The sequence below is a fragment of the Eptatretus burgeri genome, chromosome 10, assembly GCF_056783735.1.
Source record: "Eptatretus burgeri isolate ZD-2024b chromosome 10, Ebu_testis_v1, whole genome shotgun sequence".
NCBI classification, from domain to species: Eukaryota; Metazoa; Chordata; class Myxini; order Myxiniformes; family Myxinidae; genus Eptatretus; species Eptatretus burgeri.
The window spans coordinates 63,464,007-63,484,977 of record NC_140970.1 but is presented as its reverse complement, the minus strand read 5'-3'; the positions used below and the strand labels follow the sequence as shown (position 1 = coordinate 63,484,977).

The 20,971-nt window shown below is 40.9% G+C and overlaps 1 protein-coding gene across 6 annotated transcripts in view; it reads right to left on the bottom strand.

Moving 5' to 3' along the window:
* LOC147018715 (2-hydroxyacylsphingosine 1-beta-galactosyltransferase-like) overlaps positions 1-20,971 on the bottom strand; it is a 118,321-nt gene that overhangs the window by 63,433 nt on the left and 33,917 nt on the right. For 4 of the 6 annotated variants that reach the window (XM_085898701.1, XM_085898704.1, XM_085898702.1 and 1 more), the window contains 2 exons: positions 17,505-17,638; positions 8,694-8,867 (listed from right to left, as the gene is read on the bottom strand). In XM_085898701.1, coding sequence (XP_085754827.1) covers positions 8,694-8,726 — 33 coding nt within the window. In that variant the 5' untranslated portion in view covers positions 8,727-8,867; positions 17,505-17,638. The remainder of the gene's footprint in view (positions 1-8,693; positions 8,868-17,504; positions 17,639-20,971) is intronic. The other 2 variants (XM_085898705.1, XM_085898706.1) reach the window with 1 other exon arrangement.

Below are 20,971 nucleotides of genomic sequence, written 5' to 3'. Positions count from 1 at the left end.
ATGGCAAACGGCTCAGAAATCGGGTGTTATCAAATTTACACTACCGGTCAAAAGTTTTAGAACACCCCCATTTTTCCAGTTTTTATTGAAATTTAAGCAGTTTAATGTTTCAATGAACTCTGCAATTAAAGCATAGAACTAATAAACAGTTGCAGATAAAAAATAAATCATGGAATCGGTTTGTTGAACAAAATTGAATCAATTTTTGACTCAAAGTAGCCACCTTTTGCAGATATAACAGCCGAACATACTTGTGGCATTCTTTCCACAACAGAAATAAAATATTGTTCGGAAAGTTCTTCCCAACACTGTTGGAGAAGTTCCCACAAATATGTTGCACTTGTAGGTTACTTTGCTTTCACCCTTCTGTCCAGTTCATCCCAAACCAGCTCGATGGGGTTTAAGTCTGGAGACTGTGCTGGCCATTCCATGATTTGAAGCCTACCATCTTGTTCTTTCCTTCTTAGGTAGTTCTGACATAGCCTGGAGGTATGTTTTGAGTCATTATCTTGCTGTGGGATGAACCCCTGACCAACTAAGGGTACATCAGAGGGTACTGCATGGCTCTGCAAAATGCTGTCGTAGCCTTTTTGGTTCAGGGTGCCAGTTTCTCTGTGCAAGTCACCAACTCTGGATCCAGCAAAAGAGCCCCAGATAATCACGCTTCCTCCTCCTCCATGTTTGACAGTTGGTGTTACACACTGATGAACCATCCTTTCACCTACTCAATGGCGTACAAAAACCCTGCATAATGAACCGAATATTTCAAATTTTGATTCATCGGTCCATCAGACTTTCTTCCAGTTTTCAGTTGTCCACTGGTGCTTCATGGCCCAGGCAAGCCTCTTTTTCTTATTTTGCCATCTTAGCAATGGCTTTCTCACTGCCACTCGACCTGTCAAACCTGCAGCTCGAAGTCTTCTCTTCACAGTTGAAACTGAGACTTCCTTACTTGGACCAGTGTAAAGCTGTGTTTGAAGCTGCTGTCTTGTGAGCCGCCCATCACGCAAGCTGTTGACTCTCAGAAACTCGTCTTCTGATTGTGTTGTGGCTTTGGGTCTGCCAGACCTCTTCCTGTCAGAGTTTCCTCCAGTTTCCAAGTGCCTTTTTTTTGGTGTAGGAAACTGTACTCACTGGCACCTTGGCGTCCTTTGCAATTTCTCGAAAGCAAAGACCGACACTTTTAAGGCTTATAATGGTCTGTCTTTCTTCCTTTGTTAATTTTCTTTTTCTCACCATTATGATAGCAATATACCAATTCCTGCAGTGCAATATTGTCCAAATAATGCGTCAGAGGGTGCAGCAACACAGTCTGTTACAACACTGCTTTTATACAGACAGAGGGTTTGTAACTAATCAACAAAAGTTGGGACACCTGTAGGAATTGTTTGCATCAAATTTCAAGGGTTAATTTACTTCCATTGTTGCAGAACAGCTGCAGTTGCTAACCAATTACTTGTTCCCCGAAAAGGGCCTTTTTAACAACGCTGAAATTTACATTATTTTTCAGTTTTTGGTAACCTCAACTTTTTTTTTTTTTAACCTCTGGCAGTTTACTGCTCAGCTTTGTACTATTTTAGGTTATTCACTGGACTTGAACTGCTTAAATTTCAGGAAAAACTGGAAAAATGGGGGTGTTCTAAAACTTTTGACCAGTCACGTATTTTGCTTTGAAACTCACAAAGGGAAAGATTTAACCTTTGTAAAGCAAATCCGATAACCAAATGCTTTAGAAACAGGCACAAGGACAAAGGAAAACCGAAGAAAATCTCCATAAGATATGGGATGAACGTCACCACCACGACACCCATAACAGGCGTGGCATGTCCACACATCTGCGGAGAGTCCGTACAGATCCAAATCAACCCATATGTACCACGTCCATGTGTGCTGTATATGTACTTCTACCTTGTTGTAACTGTTGACTGTACATCCCGATCATGAACTGTGCCACGATTGTCTGGAGGGCACTCAACAAGTGGCTTCAGCACTCAAGGAAACAATCCAACGGAATGCCTGGCTTCGCAAGCAATTACTAATTGCCACCTTTAAACCCATGCACCTGAAAACACTCAATATCTGAATTGGAGAAAATAACACATTTTTTGGGGTATCAGAACAGCTGCTAAGTTCGATTCTGAGGCTGAAATATTGTAATTCTGTTTAGTTTAAGAGATTCTCCAGGTTATGGCATGTGCGGAAATGAAATAAAGCAGTGAACGCTGGCTTCTCCGAGCATTTATAAGCATTGCAATGTACCCAGCGATTTGTAGCCATGATGAACAGGCATTCCATAGAATGAGTGAGGAGAGTGAAGGTGGAACAAAAAAAAAAACAAACAAAAAAAACAAAAACAAACAAAAAAACATGGTGGCTTAAGACTCCAGCCAGGTAACCCAGGAAACACCTTAAGACCCCAGAAAGAGCGAGGTAACCGATGAGGCACCTGATAAAGGATGTCATTAAATAAGGCTGTTAATCATTTCAAAAAGGTGTTTTAATTAACCCAAACACCCAATTTTTCACTCTTGCACTTTCTTGGAATTCCCTAAGTATGCATGCAAAGTTTCAGTCTGCAAGGTTTCATGTTTTTGGAGTTATGGAGGAGACACGGACACACACACATTCAGTTCATAATGTCCTGTTCCAAGATTCACACCATTACCTTCTTTACTAACCTGTGAATCATGGCATGGTGAAAGGAACATTTCATCCCCAGTGGAGTGCAGGACTCCTTTGACATCTTTACCTTTAGTCATTATTTTAGGGCACAACTCATGCTTCCTTACAATCGGCATCTTTGGCAATTTTTTTTTTTTAACTTCTCTAAAGCGAATTGTAATAGAAATAATTTCTCCATTGAAGGAAATCATACTGGTCAGCCATTCGAAAATTTACTCAACTGGAAGCACCCGCTCTCTACGGGAGCCGTCAAGGGGGTCATGGTATTATATTTATGCCTATTTTACTCCAAGGGGCCCCAGGATTGGACACCTAAAAAATGGTTGCGATCAGTTCAGCCGTTTTTGTGGTACCTGGGAACAGACAGACGGTGAATTATAGTAAAGACGATGTACAACTTTTCCTGACGTGTGAAAATACACTGGATTTTTAAGTTCCATATCGATTTTATACCTGATGAGAGTTGAGTAGGCAATGAATGAAAATATTGTATTTATTCTTACACCATTATTGTAAGGTCAATCGACACTAAATTTATACCTGAAAAACAATCGCTGGAAAAGTCCGAGTTGGTTTTGATCTTTGTGACAGAAAACCTAATATAGTGGGGTGGATATGTAACATTTTTTGGTGGAGTTGTGCACTTCTGGAAAGAAGCATGAAACTTTGCCCTGGGGGGTTTTGGGTATGCTGATTTCAAAAATTGCGGGAACCACGATGTCACTCCAGCGGTTCTCGCCAAAAATTAAGAAATTCAAAATGGCCGCCGCAAAACACATTTTTGCCCATATAACGGCTCGAAGTAGACCGATTGCCTTGATCTTGATGTCAAGGAATCCAATATAACACATGAGAAGACTCATAACCTACATCTTCATGCCGAAAATTTTAAAATATTGCCGTTATAACACTAATTTTCATAGAAACGTATCAGTGATTTGCACCTAACCTTAATTCCTTAAATAATTGTGTTCATGCCACTAGAGCAGAAACCTGGTAAGGCTTGAATTTAGCACATTCTTGATGTTATTCATGCACCTTTGTCATAGAAATGCATAGAGAATTGTGTACATGTAATAAAACACAAACTTTCATCATCCAATCTGATGTTGTTTTACTCATTCATCATTTAATGCAGAACATTCAGATGACATTGGTGACTTTCAATGTCTCACACTATACATGCTTAATTGATTAAACTCATTTCAGTGATTTCACATTTCAGAGCTTCTTTCAGTGTTTAGATACAAAGCACAGATTATTGATAATGATATTTTTCTTCAGCAGGATTATAATCAAAAGTATCCGGACCTAAACGTAATGAGATGAACTGGAAATACATTTATTCAAGTGTATTCACCAAGTTATCTTTCCTATTTCCACATTCAGCCGCCCTGACACGGTGGATTGTGGCAGGCCCAGAAACAGCTAGACTTTTGACGGAGTTTGATGAAAAACATTCCATGAAAAAGAAAGGACACAGATCGCCACCATGAACAGATACCTAGCATGCAGAAGAAGTTCCTATCTCGAGTAAAGAGTGTCACTGATGTGATGAAGGAAATTGGAAACCCCTTTGCTGATGCAAGTTCTGACCTCTACACACTTGACACTAAAGTGATAATGCCTGCTCGTGTGGTGAATGCAGTCAGGTGGGCAGAGGACATCGGCAAAAGACAATACCAGAAATTTGTTGCGGAGCATTTGAATGCCAATATCACTGCATTCAATGACACCATTCATAAGAACAATCTACCCTTGTTAAATTCCAGTTCGGGAAAGAAACCTGTGAAATCCTCTTCTAAAATCTCCAACCTACACAATGATGTACATCTCTTCTCAAGGATGTATATATCATGCCAGGCTAGAGACAGTAATATGGATGCTTTCATCAGGCATGAAAATCATGCCTGACCTCCATCATTGGTAGCGAATCACATCATGCACCAATCAAGCAAATCAGACTTGATGGAATGTTTGGAATCATTGGTACCTCAAGCAGAATCCGTTCCAAAAGTGGATGTAAAAATTGTTGATGGCACTGCCCTTGTGCACATACTCGATCCGAAGAAGTCAAAGGCTTCTGTCAAAACTTTCACGGACTACTCACAACTGGTATTCCTGCCATATTTAGAACGCATGCTCCAGGATGTTGTTTGTTTGGACATAGTCTACGATGGATACAAGGAGGACAGCCATAAGGCAAAGACACGACAGAACCGTGGATCTGGAAACAATCTCAGAGTTGCCAACAACACAAACATGCCTATCAACTGGAAGAATTTCCTGCGTTGCGATTCGAACAAAGAGTCTGTTCAAACTCCGAGCCAGTGCAATACAGGAGTTTCAACCCCCCAAACGGAAGCTAGTCATCTCTACACATGGTGAGAAAGTTGTTTCATCACCCATATCCAATCTCTCAGACTTGTCCTGCATTCATGAGGAAGCGGACACACGGCTCCTGTTTCATGCTTTCAATTCATTCAATCACAGATTCACCAAGCTGATACATGCTACGGATACCGATGTGGTGGTTATTGCAATTGCTGTGGCAAGTGTCTTAAAGGAGTGTGAAATATGGGTGGCATTTGGTCATGGGTCTAAAGTACGGTATATGCCCTGTCACCTGATTTCAGTTGAATTAGGTGATGATGCATCTTGGGGTCTTCTGTTTATGCATGCAATATCAGGATGTGATACTGTTTCTGCCTTCTTTGGAATTGGAAAGAAAACAGCTTGGGCAGTATGGCAAAGTATGCCTCAGCTTACACCTACTTTCGTTAGTTTATCTCATGCTCCAGCTCAGATATCCCAAGATGATATGGACCAAATATAAAGATATGTTGTTCTCTTGTATCAGCGAACATCTGCACTTTGCCATGTGAATGAAGCCAGGAAGCAGTTGTTCACCAACAACCGTAAGATGGAAAACATTCCTCCAACATTACATGCCTTAGAACAGCATGTGAAAAGGGCTGTTTATCAGGCAGGGCATATCTGGGGACAGTCACTTGTAGGAAAGCCCAATGTTCCATCACCAGATATATGGGGCTGGGAGAGAGTGAAAGATGATTTCCCATGGACACCATGCTGGTTTACTCTGCCAGAGGCAGCCAAAGGTTGTCAAGAACTGTTGAAATGCATCTGCAAAAAGCAATGCACTAAAAGATGCACTTGTGCAAAAGCAAATCTACCATGTACACAGTTGTGCTTCTGCTCGGGACAGTGTAACAGAGAGTCAGAAGTAAATCTTGGCCATGTTAACACAACGCTACAGTGACTGATATGTTAGAGTAATTCCACAACATTTTAAATGGACACATATGCTGCACCCTGAGCACATAGTTTTCCTAGTTTTTCCACCATATAGTTCCTGCAGTATTGAGAAATACATATTCTAAAGGAACTACATGTGTTGTACCTGATAATTCCATGGCTGAATAGTACACAGTTAAGCCTGGCTACTGGAGCAATAGTAAACCCCTGGTGGTAATTCTTGGAACTTGTTCATGTCATTTTGTTGTGCAACAGAGGTGTCCCTTTAACAGAACGAATGACAATTGGAGCCCTTAAACTCATAAAATTGTATTGGTGCCAAGATGGCAATCGGTGCACACTTTTGATGTTGACTGTTGTAGGAAATTGCGCTATGGGCGTTTAATTTTTTTTTTTACAATAAAGATATGTTAAGAGTCTTCACATGTGTTTTATTGGATTCCTTGACCTCAAAAACATAGGTATAGACATCAACATCAAGGCAATCGGGCTACTTAGAGCCGTTTAATGGGCAAAAATGTGTTTTGTGGCGGCCATTTTGAATTTCTTAATTTTTGGCGGGAACCGCTGGAGTGACATCGTGGTTACCGCAATTTTTGAAATCGGCACACCCAAAAACCCCCTAGGGCAAAGTTTCATGCTTCTTTCCAGAAGTGCACACTGATTTCACATATCCGCCCCACTAATAACTCTCAAAATGAATTCGTAATTGTGAAATCAAGTTTGTAATTATTTTTAAGCTCAATAGTTGTTTTTGAATCTTACAAAAATGGAGCAAACGTGGGTGTCACCAACTCCAAAATTTGACATGTGGGAGAAATAGCACCCCATTTGGTGGTAGCCAGTATTATTATTTTTTTAAAATCACATCTTCCTTTATCTTATGATATGGTGTATGACATGTAATGATCAATAAAAATCTTTTACAAATGACAAAAATTAAAAATTATTTCCAAGACTGTGCCGCAGCACATTGCCCTCCTGCCCAGAAGCGTAAGGGGGTGGGGGGGGGGAGTGAGTGCCAGCTAGTATCTATAATGATGTGAGTGGTGCATCACCTTGTTCTTTCCTAAAGGCCCTGTCACACCTTGACGATTTAGCCAGTGTATGAAACACTGGCACACGTCGAATACGTTATGGGTAAGTTTTGTATACGTTAAGAGCACGCTGGCATACGTTGTAGTACGCCGAGCTCGTCGACAAATTTTAACATGCTTCCGAAATTTTTCGATGTATTCCAGCGTATGACTCGCACGTTCCGCATACGCTGGCCATAAGTTGGAGGCACGTTATGTGATCGTTGACACACGTTACTTGTAAGTTACTCATAAGTCGAAACACGTCGAGGTAATGGTTAGCGTCAGTGTTCCAGACTCCGTTTTTTTTTTTTTTCTTCGGTATGACGGTGATGTTGACACTTCGATTTCTAGTTTGGTTAAAATATAATATGATCAATAGTCTGCCTCTCAACGATTTAAATCATAACCGCACTAGAAATCGAAGCGTCAACATCACCGTCATACTGAAGAAGAAACCCCCCCCCCCCCCAAAAAAAAAACCAGGGAGTCTGGAAAACTGACGCTAAACATTACCTCGACATGTTGACTTATTAGTAACTTACAAGTAACGTGTATCGACGTGTGTCAACGATCGCGTAACGTGCCTACAACTTATGGCCAGCGTATGTGGAACGTGTGTCATACGCTGGCATATGTCGAAAAATTTTCAACATGCCGAAAATTTGTCGACGTACTACGACGTATGCCAGCGTGCTTCAGCATGCTCTTAACGTATACAAAACTTACCATAACCTATTGGACGCGTGCCAGCGTATTCGGCAAATTTTTCATACGTCGGCATATGCTGGCTAAAACGTCAAGGTGTGACAGCGGCTTGACACTTTGATGTCTAGTGCAGTTATGATTTGAATAGTCTAGCCTTTTAATAGGCTACGCCACATGATCGTCGACGATACGCTGCCGCGCTATGCATAAGTTAGACTATCGTTGGGCATAGGCTGACAACACGCTCAGCATTCGTTGATATAAGTTATTGAAACGTTCTGTGTACGTTACTAATACGTTATGCATACGTCCAACTCGTTATGAATACGTCCAAAACTGGAGAAAAAACATAAATAGTTCAGCGTACGCCAGCGTTTTACATACATTTTGATACCTTGCCATATGCTGGCTGAAACATCAAGGTGTGACAAGGCCTTAAGGAAAGCAATTTTCAGAGATGCATGAGAAATTTCATATGCTCCAGGTGGGATTGGCATCATCTCATACCCACTTGAACCAGGATTACATTTAAATTTATTGTTTTTCTTAGTGATGTTAAACATGGGATTATAAAAGTTTCCACAGATAATAACGATGCTTAATATTCCTTTGTGGGATCAAGTTTTCGTAGGGATTGGAATGAAGCCATGTAATCACTCATCGTGAAATTAAAGCTAAGGATTGTGCTTCTCATTTATTAAATAAAAGTTAGTTAATGTGGGATAAAATATATTTGTATTGTCATTTATTAATTATTTTCATTTTTTTTTTTAAACTGGTCTAAAATGATTAATACTTCATTTACACAGTTGTTATTTCCTGCTACCTTACTACTACCCAATACAGGGTGTCCCCCCCAAAAAAGTCACTGTGCAATAGAACATACTAACCCAAAAGTCAATATACACCATAACATAGCAAAATTATGAATAATTAAGAAAGAAATTTTACCTTTACATTAAATGATGAAAACGGTGTCAACATGCATGTAGTTCCCTGGAGTTATTGAAGACTGTGTGGATCATCTTTAGAAAGAGTGCCTTTCATTGCTCCCAAAAGACAAAAGACCGGAGGTGAAAGGTCGAAGGATAATCGGTGGCCAAATTTCCTTTGAAATTAATCCCTCTGCGAACACGTCACGGGGTAGAATTATGGAGTGTGCGCAGTGGCACTGTCCTGTTAGAAACATGCACTGCTAATTTAATCTTCATTCAGCTGCCCCACGTCAAACGTCATGTCGGCCGTTTACACGCATTAACAACCGGATTGCTTTTCACGGTTTACATGGAATTTGCAGAGGTGCACAGTGACTTTTGGGACAATTAGCAGATGTGCACAAAGACTTGAGACACCCTGTACTAGGTAGCAGGATATTAACTAATTGTGATGGGTCTTTTGGAAGAAAGCTAACATTCAGACATAAACCATCTCCTTTCTTACTTAAAGCTTGTATAATATGTTTTCCTTATCATTCTTGTTTCTCCTCCCCCACTTACATGAATCCCATAATCAAACAAATTCAGCAAATCAATATATACCTCACCGTCATCATTTTTCATATTCAACTGTTCATCAAAATAACGAAGCAAGCTTTTCAGTTTAAATTTGATGACCATCTTTTGTTGGAAGAAACTTTAATCTGGGAGTTAGTTTAACACCTGGTCGAACAGAACACAAGAATTTCAAAGGATCATTAAATATGAATGCCTTTTCATCAACAAGATGGAACCGAGCCGATAAATCTGTTGGAAAGAAACCTGTTCTGGTTTTTAATGCTGTTGAATATTCATAGTTGTGAATAGTCTTCACAATATAATCAGGAGGTTGATTTGCCTTTCAAATTTGTTGGAATAAATCCTTCCTTACCAGAGTACAATTCTCCTATATTCCCAATTCTTGCTCCTCCATTTTTTTTTTCAATCCAAGATAAGACTTGCAATGGAGCTGCCATTCACACATCTCTCACAAATGAACATACATGAGACAACAAAGGACTATTAGACAAGACAAACACAACAATTGAGTTTGAGCAAAATGTCATCACTTCCTGGGATACTTTAGGTATCCGAAACATCACACCAATGGTGCTGCTTTTCTCACTACAGTAAGCAGTAAATTTCCTGAAGAGGAGATTCCTCCTCTCCATCGATGCCAACCTATAGGGATTGTCCATACTGTTATCCTTTTAAATGCTAAACATCAAGTTCTGTCCTTTCGAATGACAGCTTGGCTACCAGGTAGCTGTGATTTTTTTGGAAGTGCAGCTGTGCCCCTGGAAGGATGACAGGATGAGTCAACCCCACCTGGTGTTAATTCAGCAGCCAACGGGGCTCAAACTCAGAACTCTAAAATCCTAAGCCAGCCACCCTAAAGGCCCAGTCACACCTTGACGTTTTAGCCAGCGATGGCAACGTATTAAAATTTATGTAAAACGCTGGCTTACATTGAACTTTTGATGTTTTTTTTTTAAAGATTCGGACGTATTCATAGCGACTTGGTCTTATGTATAACGCATTAGTAATGGACACAGAACGTTTCGTTGTGTTATAGATAACTTATACCAACGAATGCTGAACCTGTTGTCGGCCTACACAACCGATGCCCAACGATAGTCTAACTTAGGCATAGCGCGTTGCACGCATCGCCAACGATGTTGTGACGTAGCCTATTAAAAGGCTGACGCACAACGATTCAAATCATAACTGCCGTAGAAATGGAACTGTCAACATCGCAGTCACACCTTGGCGATCTTGCCAGCGTATGCCGACCTAAGAAAAATGTGTCTAAAACGTTGGGGCACGTCAAATACAGTACGAGTAAGTTTGGTATATGTGAGTAGAACGCTAAAGTACGCTATCATACGTCGTAGTAAGTAGAGTACGTCAAGAAATTTTAAACATGTTCAAAATTTTTCGACGTACTTGGCGTATGACACACGTTCCACATGCGATGGGGATAAGTTGTACACACGATATGCGGACGCTTACACACGTCCACAAAGGCTACTTATAAGCTACTCAGAAGTCGAAACACGTCGCGGTAATGTCTTTTTTACGCAAAACTTATTTCTAACTTGTGTTTGACGTGCTTTGAACCAATTCTTTACGTAGTCCCAACACACATTGACGTATGTAGACGTATTCCAATGACGTCTTCCGGTCGACAAAAAAAATAAATGAACGTGTTTCTAACTTACAACTGCCATATAAAGACGTGTTCCCAGCGATTTTGGGAATTGGTATATAAAAATGGTGTTCATAAAAGGGGAACCCAATAGTGTTTGAGTCCTTTTTGAGTCGATGTCCATGTCAGCAGTAACAGTATTAGTATTAGTATTAGTTTGTTCATGTTGGCAGTAGTAGGTGAGTGTGAGGGGGAGGGTGTGGGTTATGATGGATCCTCCTTGCGTCCGCGTGTCCACGGGTAGGAGACATCTTTGCACCATTGTTCGAAGTTCTTCGCGGCTAATTTTTTTATGGGGCTTTTTCAACAATGAGCTATGGCTTGTTTTTCCGATTTAGGTCTATTCATAACGGGTTGGACAAATGCACAATGAACTAATAATGTGCATATAGTGCTTCGATAACTTATAGATATGGTATACCAACGAATAATTATCGTGTAGCCGGCGTTCACAAACTATGCCCAACGATAGCCTAACTTATCCATATCGTGCGGCAGTTTATCTTTGCCGGTGACGTGGGGTTTGCTATTCATAGGCTGCCACTCAACGATTTAAATGGCTGCATCTCTACTATTGAAAGTAGATGCTTGCGCTCAACAATTGGATTTTATTTTTTTTTTACACTCAACGACTTTTAAACGATACCACTCAACTATTTTCATTGTTTAAAATGAACGATTTAAATTGCTGTCACTCGCCTTTGTTTTTTGACGCTGGCGCTCGGAAATTTTAATCTTTTCTATTGAACGTGCGAAATCGCTCAAACTCCACTATTGAAAGTAGACGCTTGCGCTCAACAATTGGATTTTTTTTTTTTTTTTTTTTTACACTCAACGACTTTTAAGCGGTACCACTCAGCTGTTTTCATTGTTTACAAAGAACGATTTAAATTGCTGTCACTCGCCTTTGTTTTTTGACGCTGGGGTTTGGAAATTTGAAGCGTTTCTTCTGAACGTGTTAAAACGCTCAAACTCAACTATTTTAAATAGATGCTGCCGATGGACAATTGGAATCATAGCCAAGCTAGACATCGAAGTGTGAACATCCTCGTCATGCCAAAGAAAAGTTTGAAGAATGCTGCAAATAAGTGTCCTGGCCGTGGCAGTGGACGCTGACGCAAGGACGATCCATTATACCGACATCTTTCAGCCTATGAGTAACTTAAAAGTAACGTCTGTCGACGTGTGGCAACGATCGCGTAACGTGCCAACAACACGTTAATCATAGGTTAGAAATAAGTTTTGGGGAAGCTAAACATTACCTCGGCATGTCTCAACTTATGATTAACTTATAAGTAGCATGTGTTGACATCTGTCAACGATCGCAGACTGTGCATACAACTTGTGGCCAGCGTAGCGGAATGTGTGAGTCATACGCCGGCATACGTCATGAAATTTCAAGCATGAAAAAATTTGAGGACAACCGAAAAGTACAACGTTTAAAGCCAACGTACAATGACGTATGGCAGTGTTTTTCAGCGTGCTCTCAATGTTATCAAAACCTACCCATAACGTATTCAACGTGTGCCAGCGTTTTACAAAAATTTTTCAAAAATCGGCATACGTTGGATAAAACGTCAAGGTGTGACTGGGCCTTAACCACGAAGCAAAGACCAGACTTGAACATCAAGTGAGGAAGCAGCGTATATCACTGTTAAATCTTTGGAATGACAATTGCTGACAAATATGCCCACACCTCTTAGCTGTCTAGCCTGGGTTTGAATCTCAGGTTATAAACTGTCATACCAGTGTTTCACTCGCAGGTTGGTTGCTCAATGTGTGCACCATCCCTCAGATGAACGTGAAGTAGATGTCCCATCTATGGGCATTCGTTGAAGGACATTAAAGATCCCATGGTATCCTTCGCTAAAGGCCGTCACACCTTGACGTTTTAGCCAGCGTATGCCGACGAATGAAAAATTTATCTAAAACGCTGGCGTACGTCGAATACGTTATGGGTAAGTTTGTATACGTTAAGAGCACGCTGGCATATGCCATACCGAGCTCGTCGACAAATTTTAAGCATGCTCAAAATTTGTCGACGTATGCTTCACACATTCCGCATACGCTGGCCATAAGTTGTTGGCACGTTATGCGATCGTTGACACACGTTACTTGTAAGTTAATCACAAGTCGAAACACGTTGAGGTAATGTTTAGCGTACCCGAAACATATTTCTAACCTCTGAGTAACGTGCTTTGAACCTATGTGCAACATATTTTTATATACCAATACGCCATTATACGGTAGCTGTTATTTAGAAACACGTTCAGGAAGTTCTGTGGTCGTCCGCAAGACGTCAATCAAATACATCTACATACGTCAATATGCGTTTGAGATACGTTACACATAGGTTCAAAACACGCTACACGTGAGGTGAGAAATAAGTTTCGGGTATGCTTAACATTACCTCGACGCGTTTCGACTTACGAGTAACTTACAAGTAACGTGTGTCAACGATCGCATAACGTGCCTACAACTTATGGCCAGCATATGCGGAACGTGTGCGTCATACGTCGACAAATTTTGAGCATGAAAAATTTGTCTACGAGCTCGGCGTAGTACGAGGTATGCCAGCGTGTTCTTAACATATTAAAAATAATAATAATAATAAAAAAAGTTACCCATAACGTATTCCACAAATTTTTCATACATCGGCATACGCTGGCTAAAACGTCAAGGTGTGACAGGGGATGACGGTGATGTTGACACTTCGATGTCTAGTGCGGTTATGATTTAAATCGTTGAGCGGCAGCCTAGTAATGGCCTACGCCACGTGATCGTCGGTGATACGCTGCTGCACACTATGCATACGTTAGACTATCGTTGGGCATATGTTGTGACCGCCGACAACACGCTAAGCATTCGTTGGTATAAGTTATAAGTTATCGAAATGTTCTGTGTTCGTTACTAATACGTTATGCATACGTCTAACTCGTTATTAATATGCCCAAAACTGAAAAAAACATCAATAGTTCAGTGTATGCCAGCATTTTAATACATTGCCATACGCTGGCTAAAACGTCAAGGTGTGACAGGGCCCTAAGAGAAGGCGAGCAATTCAGCACCTTGAGCAAAAATTTTTTTTCCAAGATTCCTGCTCCAAACTTGCATTTCCCCTGTACCAAGGATGCTGAATTATGTCCCAAGGACATATGTGTGTGTGTATATATATATATATGAAATGATACCGAGGTGCAAACTATCAGGTCACGCCAAATTATATCAGTCGCTTGCTGAAGGTACCATCTCAGCAACTAAAGCAGCCACCATCTCCCCCACCATAAAAACAAAACCAGTTAAAAAGGGCAGATGAGCTCCTTGTGAGCCAACAGCCATCCATTTCTAGTACCTAACTGTGTCTGCAGACGTTCTACTGCAGTTGGGTTACTGTTTTTAAATTTTTTTATAAAGAGGTTGGTGGCAGGATTTGCACTCTGGCTACTGTAAAATCCTTCACTCTGCAAAACACATGAAACACGCAAATAAAACTGAAAACCTACTCTGTGGGAGTATCTCTTGTGCAGCTGCCCTTTGTAGGGCAGCTCATCAAATGACAGGATTGGGGCAAAGATTTCGGGACCCCCACTCTAATTATAGGAGGAAAAACACAGGGTAACCTTCCCGGGTTTGGATTGCGGTAGTGTGTGTCAGGGTGGTGCTGAGATGTCATCCACCAAATGGCGGTCTCCTTGTGTTAACATGTGGCGGTCCCTTCGGGTGGGTGCCTGAAATGTCCTATCCCTAAGAGAGGATGATCACCAGCCTCTGTTTTCTGAGCTCAAGCATTTGAACATCAGAGAGCGGATTGCGGTGAGATCATGGCGGGTGGTTATACTTACTATTGGTCTGGTCACTGATGGTTACCATGCCCAAGGAGTTGCTGTAGCTGTGTCCAAGAAGCTGACTCCCATGATAATTAAGGTAACACCGGTCAACAAGCGTATTATGAGACAAAGGCTTCGTTGCTCGTTGGGAGTAATTTCCTTGGTCTCAGTTTATGCTCCGACTGAGGCGAGTGATCTCACCGTGAAGGACGCATTCTATGCCACGCTCGAGTTTGTGGTTGATCAGTGCCTCAGTTGACACTCTTCTCTTCTTGGGGGATTACAATGCATTGACTGGAACTGATAGGAATGGTTATGATACATGTGTTGGTCCCCATGGGTCCGGTACTGTGAACCACAATATCACCAAGTTCCTTGACTTTGCAAGAAGCCATTGACTTAGCGTGGCCATTTCATGGTTTCAGCACCCACAGGCCCCTCACTGGACTTGGTATTCCATTTCTGGTCAGGTGGCAAAAGAGAATGACCATGTGCTCGTTGATGGTTACTGGAGGATGACTCAGAACTGCAGGGTCGACCGGAGTGCTCATGCTCAGTTCCTCAATAGCGACCACAGGTTTGTTGTAGCAACCCTGAGGTTGTGGCTTTAATCCAGGAGAATGGTACCATACCAGCCTAAGCTGGATGTTGGCAGGCTCAAGGATGAGAGGGGAGCTGAGGAGTTTGTGAACAGGCTGTGTAGGGATTTGCATGGTCTGGGTGTGTTGGGGAATCCTGAAGAGTTGTAGAGTGCCTTTAAGACCACCATCCTTGATGTTGCCAGTGGACATCCTGGAACTCACCGAAGTGCAAAGAAGAATTTTCTCTTAAAGGACAGTGGATACCATTTACCAGTAGCAGGGCCAGGCTTAATGGCAGAGTTGAGGCATAAAAAAAACTGTACATGCACTGATGGTGGACAAGGAGGCCTATGTGCGAGGAATCTGAGAGAGGGTAGAGCATCACCTCTGGTCAAGTGATTCTCATCCTGCTTACAAGGGAATTCTTGCATTGCATTCCTCCAAGCCCGTCCCTCACTGTACTGCAGCGGAGTGTGATGAGCTCTTGACAGAGGAGTCCAAAGTGAAGGTCTGCTGTGCTGGTTATTTTGAGTGGCTGTACCAGGCTGATTCACCAGCAGTTGAATTGGATGTCAGGGGTGTTCCTGTCCCTCCAATAAACTGTGATCCACCTTCGTTTGTGAAAACACAAGCTGCGGTGAACTGGGTAAAATGGGGGTAAAGCTCCTGGGATCTGTGGCATCCATGCTGAACTTCTCACGGCTGGTGGAAATGCTGTACTCGTGTCATTGCATGGAGTTCTGTGCTCTGCCTGGAACACAGGCATCATCCCAACTGACTGGAAGAGGGGCCTTGTTTTCCCTCTCTGGAAAGGGAAGGGTGATCGCCAGGACTGCAACAACTACCGAAGGGTGACGCTACTCTGTGCTGGGCGAGGTCTTTGCTCGGATAATTCTTGATAGGGTTCATATTAGAGTCCACCATATTAGAGGGTTTACTGAATAACAAGGAAACATTTTAAATCGTATCTCCTTTGTAAGTTGTAATGAAATGGAAGATGATGAAGGAACTTGAAGAAGTAAAGAGCAAAGATGGAGCAATCAGGAGGAACCTGGATAACATTTGGGTTTCAGCCACTACACCATCCTCAAACCCATCCAGGCACAGCCAAGTGAGCCTTACAGAAAGATTTTTCTGCAAGAATTCACTTCTCCTGAGAGAAAGAGAAAGAGAAAAAGAAAAAGAGAAAAAGAAAGAGATCATGTAGCTCTGCTCATTGTGGGAGAGGGTATTACAAGTCCCGACCCTTTACAGTTCAATATTCCTGTCCCCGTGTTTTCAATTTATAAGCATTAGGTATGTTTTTAACCATTGCACATAACCCAGGTTGTATTTTTTTTACTTTCAGGAGCAATTGAGGCAGCTGTCAGTTGCCTATACACTGCCCAAATAAAAGTATGCATTAGAAGAACGTGTTCCATGCTTGGAGCAAGAGTGCCCATAGGGCGGGTGCACTGCAAGTTTGTATGACAGATTATAATCGAACCAAAATTGGAATAAAAACTTTATAAACATGGGGAGAATTTTTTTATTTTTAAATGCCCTCATCAACCAAACCAAAATCGAATCGGCTTGTTCTCGTCACCGACCTAACTCATCCACCAAAGATTTGTCATAATTCGTCCACAACTTTTTGAGATATCATGATATTATATATATATATATATATATATATATATATATATATATATATATATATATATATATATATATATATATATATATATATATATATATATCGTTTTTTGGCTTTATCTCAATGGTGAAGAATCAATTGTAAAAACATGATTCTCATATCAAGATTTAGATCTTGACCAAAATCTAATCAATTTGTCCTTGTCACACACCAAACTTTGGCCAAATCTGTCCATAACCTTTTGAGATATCCTGCTCACAGACAAAGACAGACAGACAGATAGATAGATAGACAGACATGAAAACATAAAAGGTGGCAAAGGTAATTATAGACTCCATTGGTGTAATTGCTTAGGGAGAATTAGCTCAATTGGTCTTTGTTGTGCATGGCCATGGGGTGGATATAGCCCACCTTCCATGCAGATGTTTGGTAGACTATGGTGGACATTTTGAAAATAACAGGGAGAAATATAACACTTTGGCAGAGCAGGATTTTTGGACACAGACATGAATCCATGCAATCAAAAGTTGTAGACCTGATTTGGTGGAAAACTCGGTGTCGTCGTGGCGGCAAGGTGAGGAAAAGATGTACAAAGGTGCCACACTTTCAGGCTGAAGACGAGGTTTAGCCAATTTATCTTCACATGTGCAGAATCTGTTGTGTTGCCATCTGTATAAAGAGAAAAGGGCTTGATGAGAGCAAATGCCAGATATTATTGTTCACATTGGCAGCTATGATTATGAATAACATACTACATTCTCAAAAAGCTGGGTGATCTTTGATCAAAATTCCACCAACATGCTTTGTCTGCTCTTCATGAAACGTAGTCTGAAGTCATTGACTCAGATTGTTACTAGTGGGGCAACTTAGCAAAACAATTGTGCATTTTGTGAGGAAAGCACCAAATTTGGCACACTAGTAGCCTAACACATTATGAACAGATTTGGATATTGGGCCATATCAAATTCAGCCACTGATGGCTGTGGCAGCCATTTTCCACTGCCATCAAAATTTTTGAGATGGCCCAATATCCAATTCTGTTCATAATATGATAGGCTACTAGTGTGCCAAATATGGTGCTTTCCTCACAAAATGCACAATTGTTATGCCATATTTAGCTAAGTTGCCCCACTATACAACGAAATAGCATTTCTGCATCGTTAGTGCATAAAGATCTTTCATTGGGGGAAAAAAAAATCTTACATTCTATTCCTTAGAAAGTAAACCACTGATCAGGGAGTGATGTACCCTGGTAAAGAGCAGTCCAGCACAGGATTAACACCTGCAAAGAAGATTCATGCAGATTGGATATGCTTTGCCATTTACCCCAATACTGTTCAAAAATAAATAAAATTACAATTTTTAATTGGCAAAGGTGTTTTTAACCACCATTCGGCATAATAACGAAAACCATCGTTATACGAACTTGGTCGAGTCATATCGATTGCAAAGTGAAACGTTACTCTATTTTTCTTACATTTTCATTTCACAACAACTTCTCACCATTTCCTCGATCTTCTCCAATCTCTGCACCATTTTTGAGGCAGACAAATATAATCAGAACCTCATGGCAATTTGCACTTGAAAAGTGATAGCTGTAATAGATACCCTCAGGTTCACAAAGTTCCAGTTCAAACTCCAAAATACAAACTACATCCATTTATCCTACACCATGAAAGTTTGTAATAAACCATAGCAGCTTTGTTTTACCTTATTCACATAAAACTCGGCTAGATGTTCGGTATTAATATTGAACTACTGAGCTCGGACAACTGGACCCTGGCTCACGCCGTCAACAAACTAAAACCGAGTCTCGACATTCGCCATTGCTCCATGAGCAATCTCAATGAAATTCTGGTCATATCTTATGTTGCGTGCACCTAGCAAGTCCCTCAGTGGCCATTTATAATCAGCTTTCATAGCAACACTGCAGGTGAAATTAGCAATCTCTCGGGAAGGAAGGGGGAAGTTCTCGTAATACCATCGGTACAGATCAATGTTACAGCAACACACTGCACTTTGTCATCAGCCATGTGGCAGCAGCCTGGTTTTGTCCAACTGTAAAATGCCATCTGTATTAGTTATCTTACTAACCTACAGTAAGCTTACATACTCAACAACTAAGGGCTACGCAGTACATGCCCCTTAAGTAATACAATTTAATTATGAAGGACGAGGTGATATCTGCAGATTTAAAATGATGTAGAATAAGACAACGATGGGAAAAGCAGATACTCATCATATATGTATATGCTATATTGAGCTTTTAGCCAGCTATCCAATTCGATAGCACTCACTGGATATTAAATATCCCATGCAAGTCATTATGGACTGGTACAAGGAAACATTCAAAACTGCTGTTCAAACATGCAGCACCCTGAGACAGAGTGGTGATGTGGCCATGGTTACTTTCAATCATGAAAGAGTGCACAGCTTGTAGGCGAAATGGTCGATGCACTGGAAAGGGAGTGTGGTCGTGGGTGAATATGTACGAATATTGAACAACAATGTACATTTACCATTCAACACTGAACAATAAGCACATGAAAATTTACAATTAGAAATGCGAGGCCAATCATAAAGACTCTGAAGTTCAACAGAAAGTACAATGCCACGGTGTGTGATCACGAGGACAGAAGCTTGAATGTAATCGTTGAAATATGTACAAGTACGATTCAAAGTGTTCACAGGTGTTTTAGCCATATTTTGTTGCAGACGCTTAAACAAGGTATAATAATCAAGACTGCCAGCAATCACAATACAGTGGCACTATGACCATGGGAATTAATTATACCAGCAGTCTTCACAATACATGGTATCACAACATTCGAGAGTTAACTGCAGTACAGGCTCAGCTCGGTTTTTAGGAAATATATCAACCTTCGGAGCAAGTTAAGTTTCATCATAGGACATGCAACTCAACACGTTCATGGTCAACAGTACTACTACAGTAAATAGTCATGGTTCTTGTGGGCATTTGCTTGTTTTTCGTATTTTAACCAAACCTGTAATCTAATGTAATGAGGAAAACCCACTTTTATATAGCCAACAAATCCTTGTTCAGGATTGCCTGTTCTTGTGCCAAACAGATGTCTCCACATTGATAACACGACTTGCAAGAAATGAACAATTTCTCCATTTTATTTTGAGTTGGACGTCGTTGGTTTCCAAGATAGTGTACAGTGGCTTGCAATAAAAAAAGTATTCAACCCCGACCCATAATGCCACATTTAGATGAATTATGAAGAAATAATTTTTTATTCATAACTGAAGAGATCAAATTAAACATTTATAATTGAAGGAGGTTACATGACAGGAATACCTGCAAAAAAAAATAAAAAAAAAAATGTACAAATCAAAATTCACTGGTTGTAAAAATATTCAGCTCCTTCGGTCAGTACTTGATGGAAGAACCTTTTACAGCAATGACTGCTACGAGTCTTTGTGGGTCGGTCTCTACCAGTTTTACACAGTGAGATGGTGAAATCTTTACCCGTTCTTCATGTGAAAATTCCTCTAGTTCTGCCAAGTTTGATGGGGATCGTCGATGGACTACAATCTTCAAGTCTCGCCGCAAATGTTCAGTTGGGTTCACGTTAGGACTTTGACTGGGCCACTCAAGAACATTTTTTCTTCTTATTCAGCCACTCCAATGTAGCTTCAGCTCATCGTCCTGCTGAAATGTGAATCGTCTACCCAGTTTCAGATCCATGGCTGACGCGAGCAGGTTTTCATCAAGGATTCTCCTGTACTTTGCACCGTCCATTATCCCTTCTAGCCTGACAAGCTTTCCAGTCCCCGCTGATGAAAAGCAGCCCCATAACATGATGCTGACACCACCATGCTCGACAGTAGGGATGGTGTTGACTTGGTGATGCACAGTGAAAGGCTTGCGTGAGATGTAACGCTTCAAATTTAGACAAAAAAAAAAAAAAAGTTTAATTTTTGTCTCGTCTGTCCAGAAAACTTTTTTCCATATTCCTGCAGTGTAGTGAAGATGCT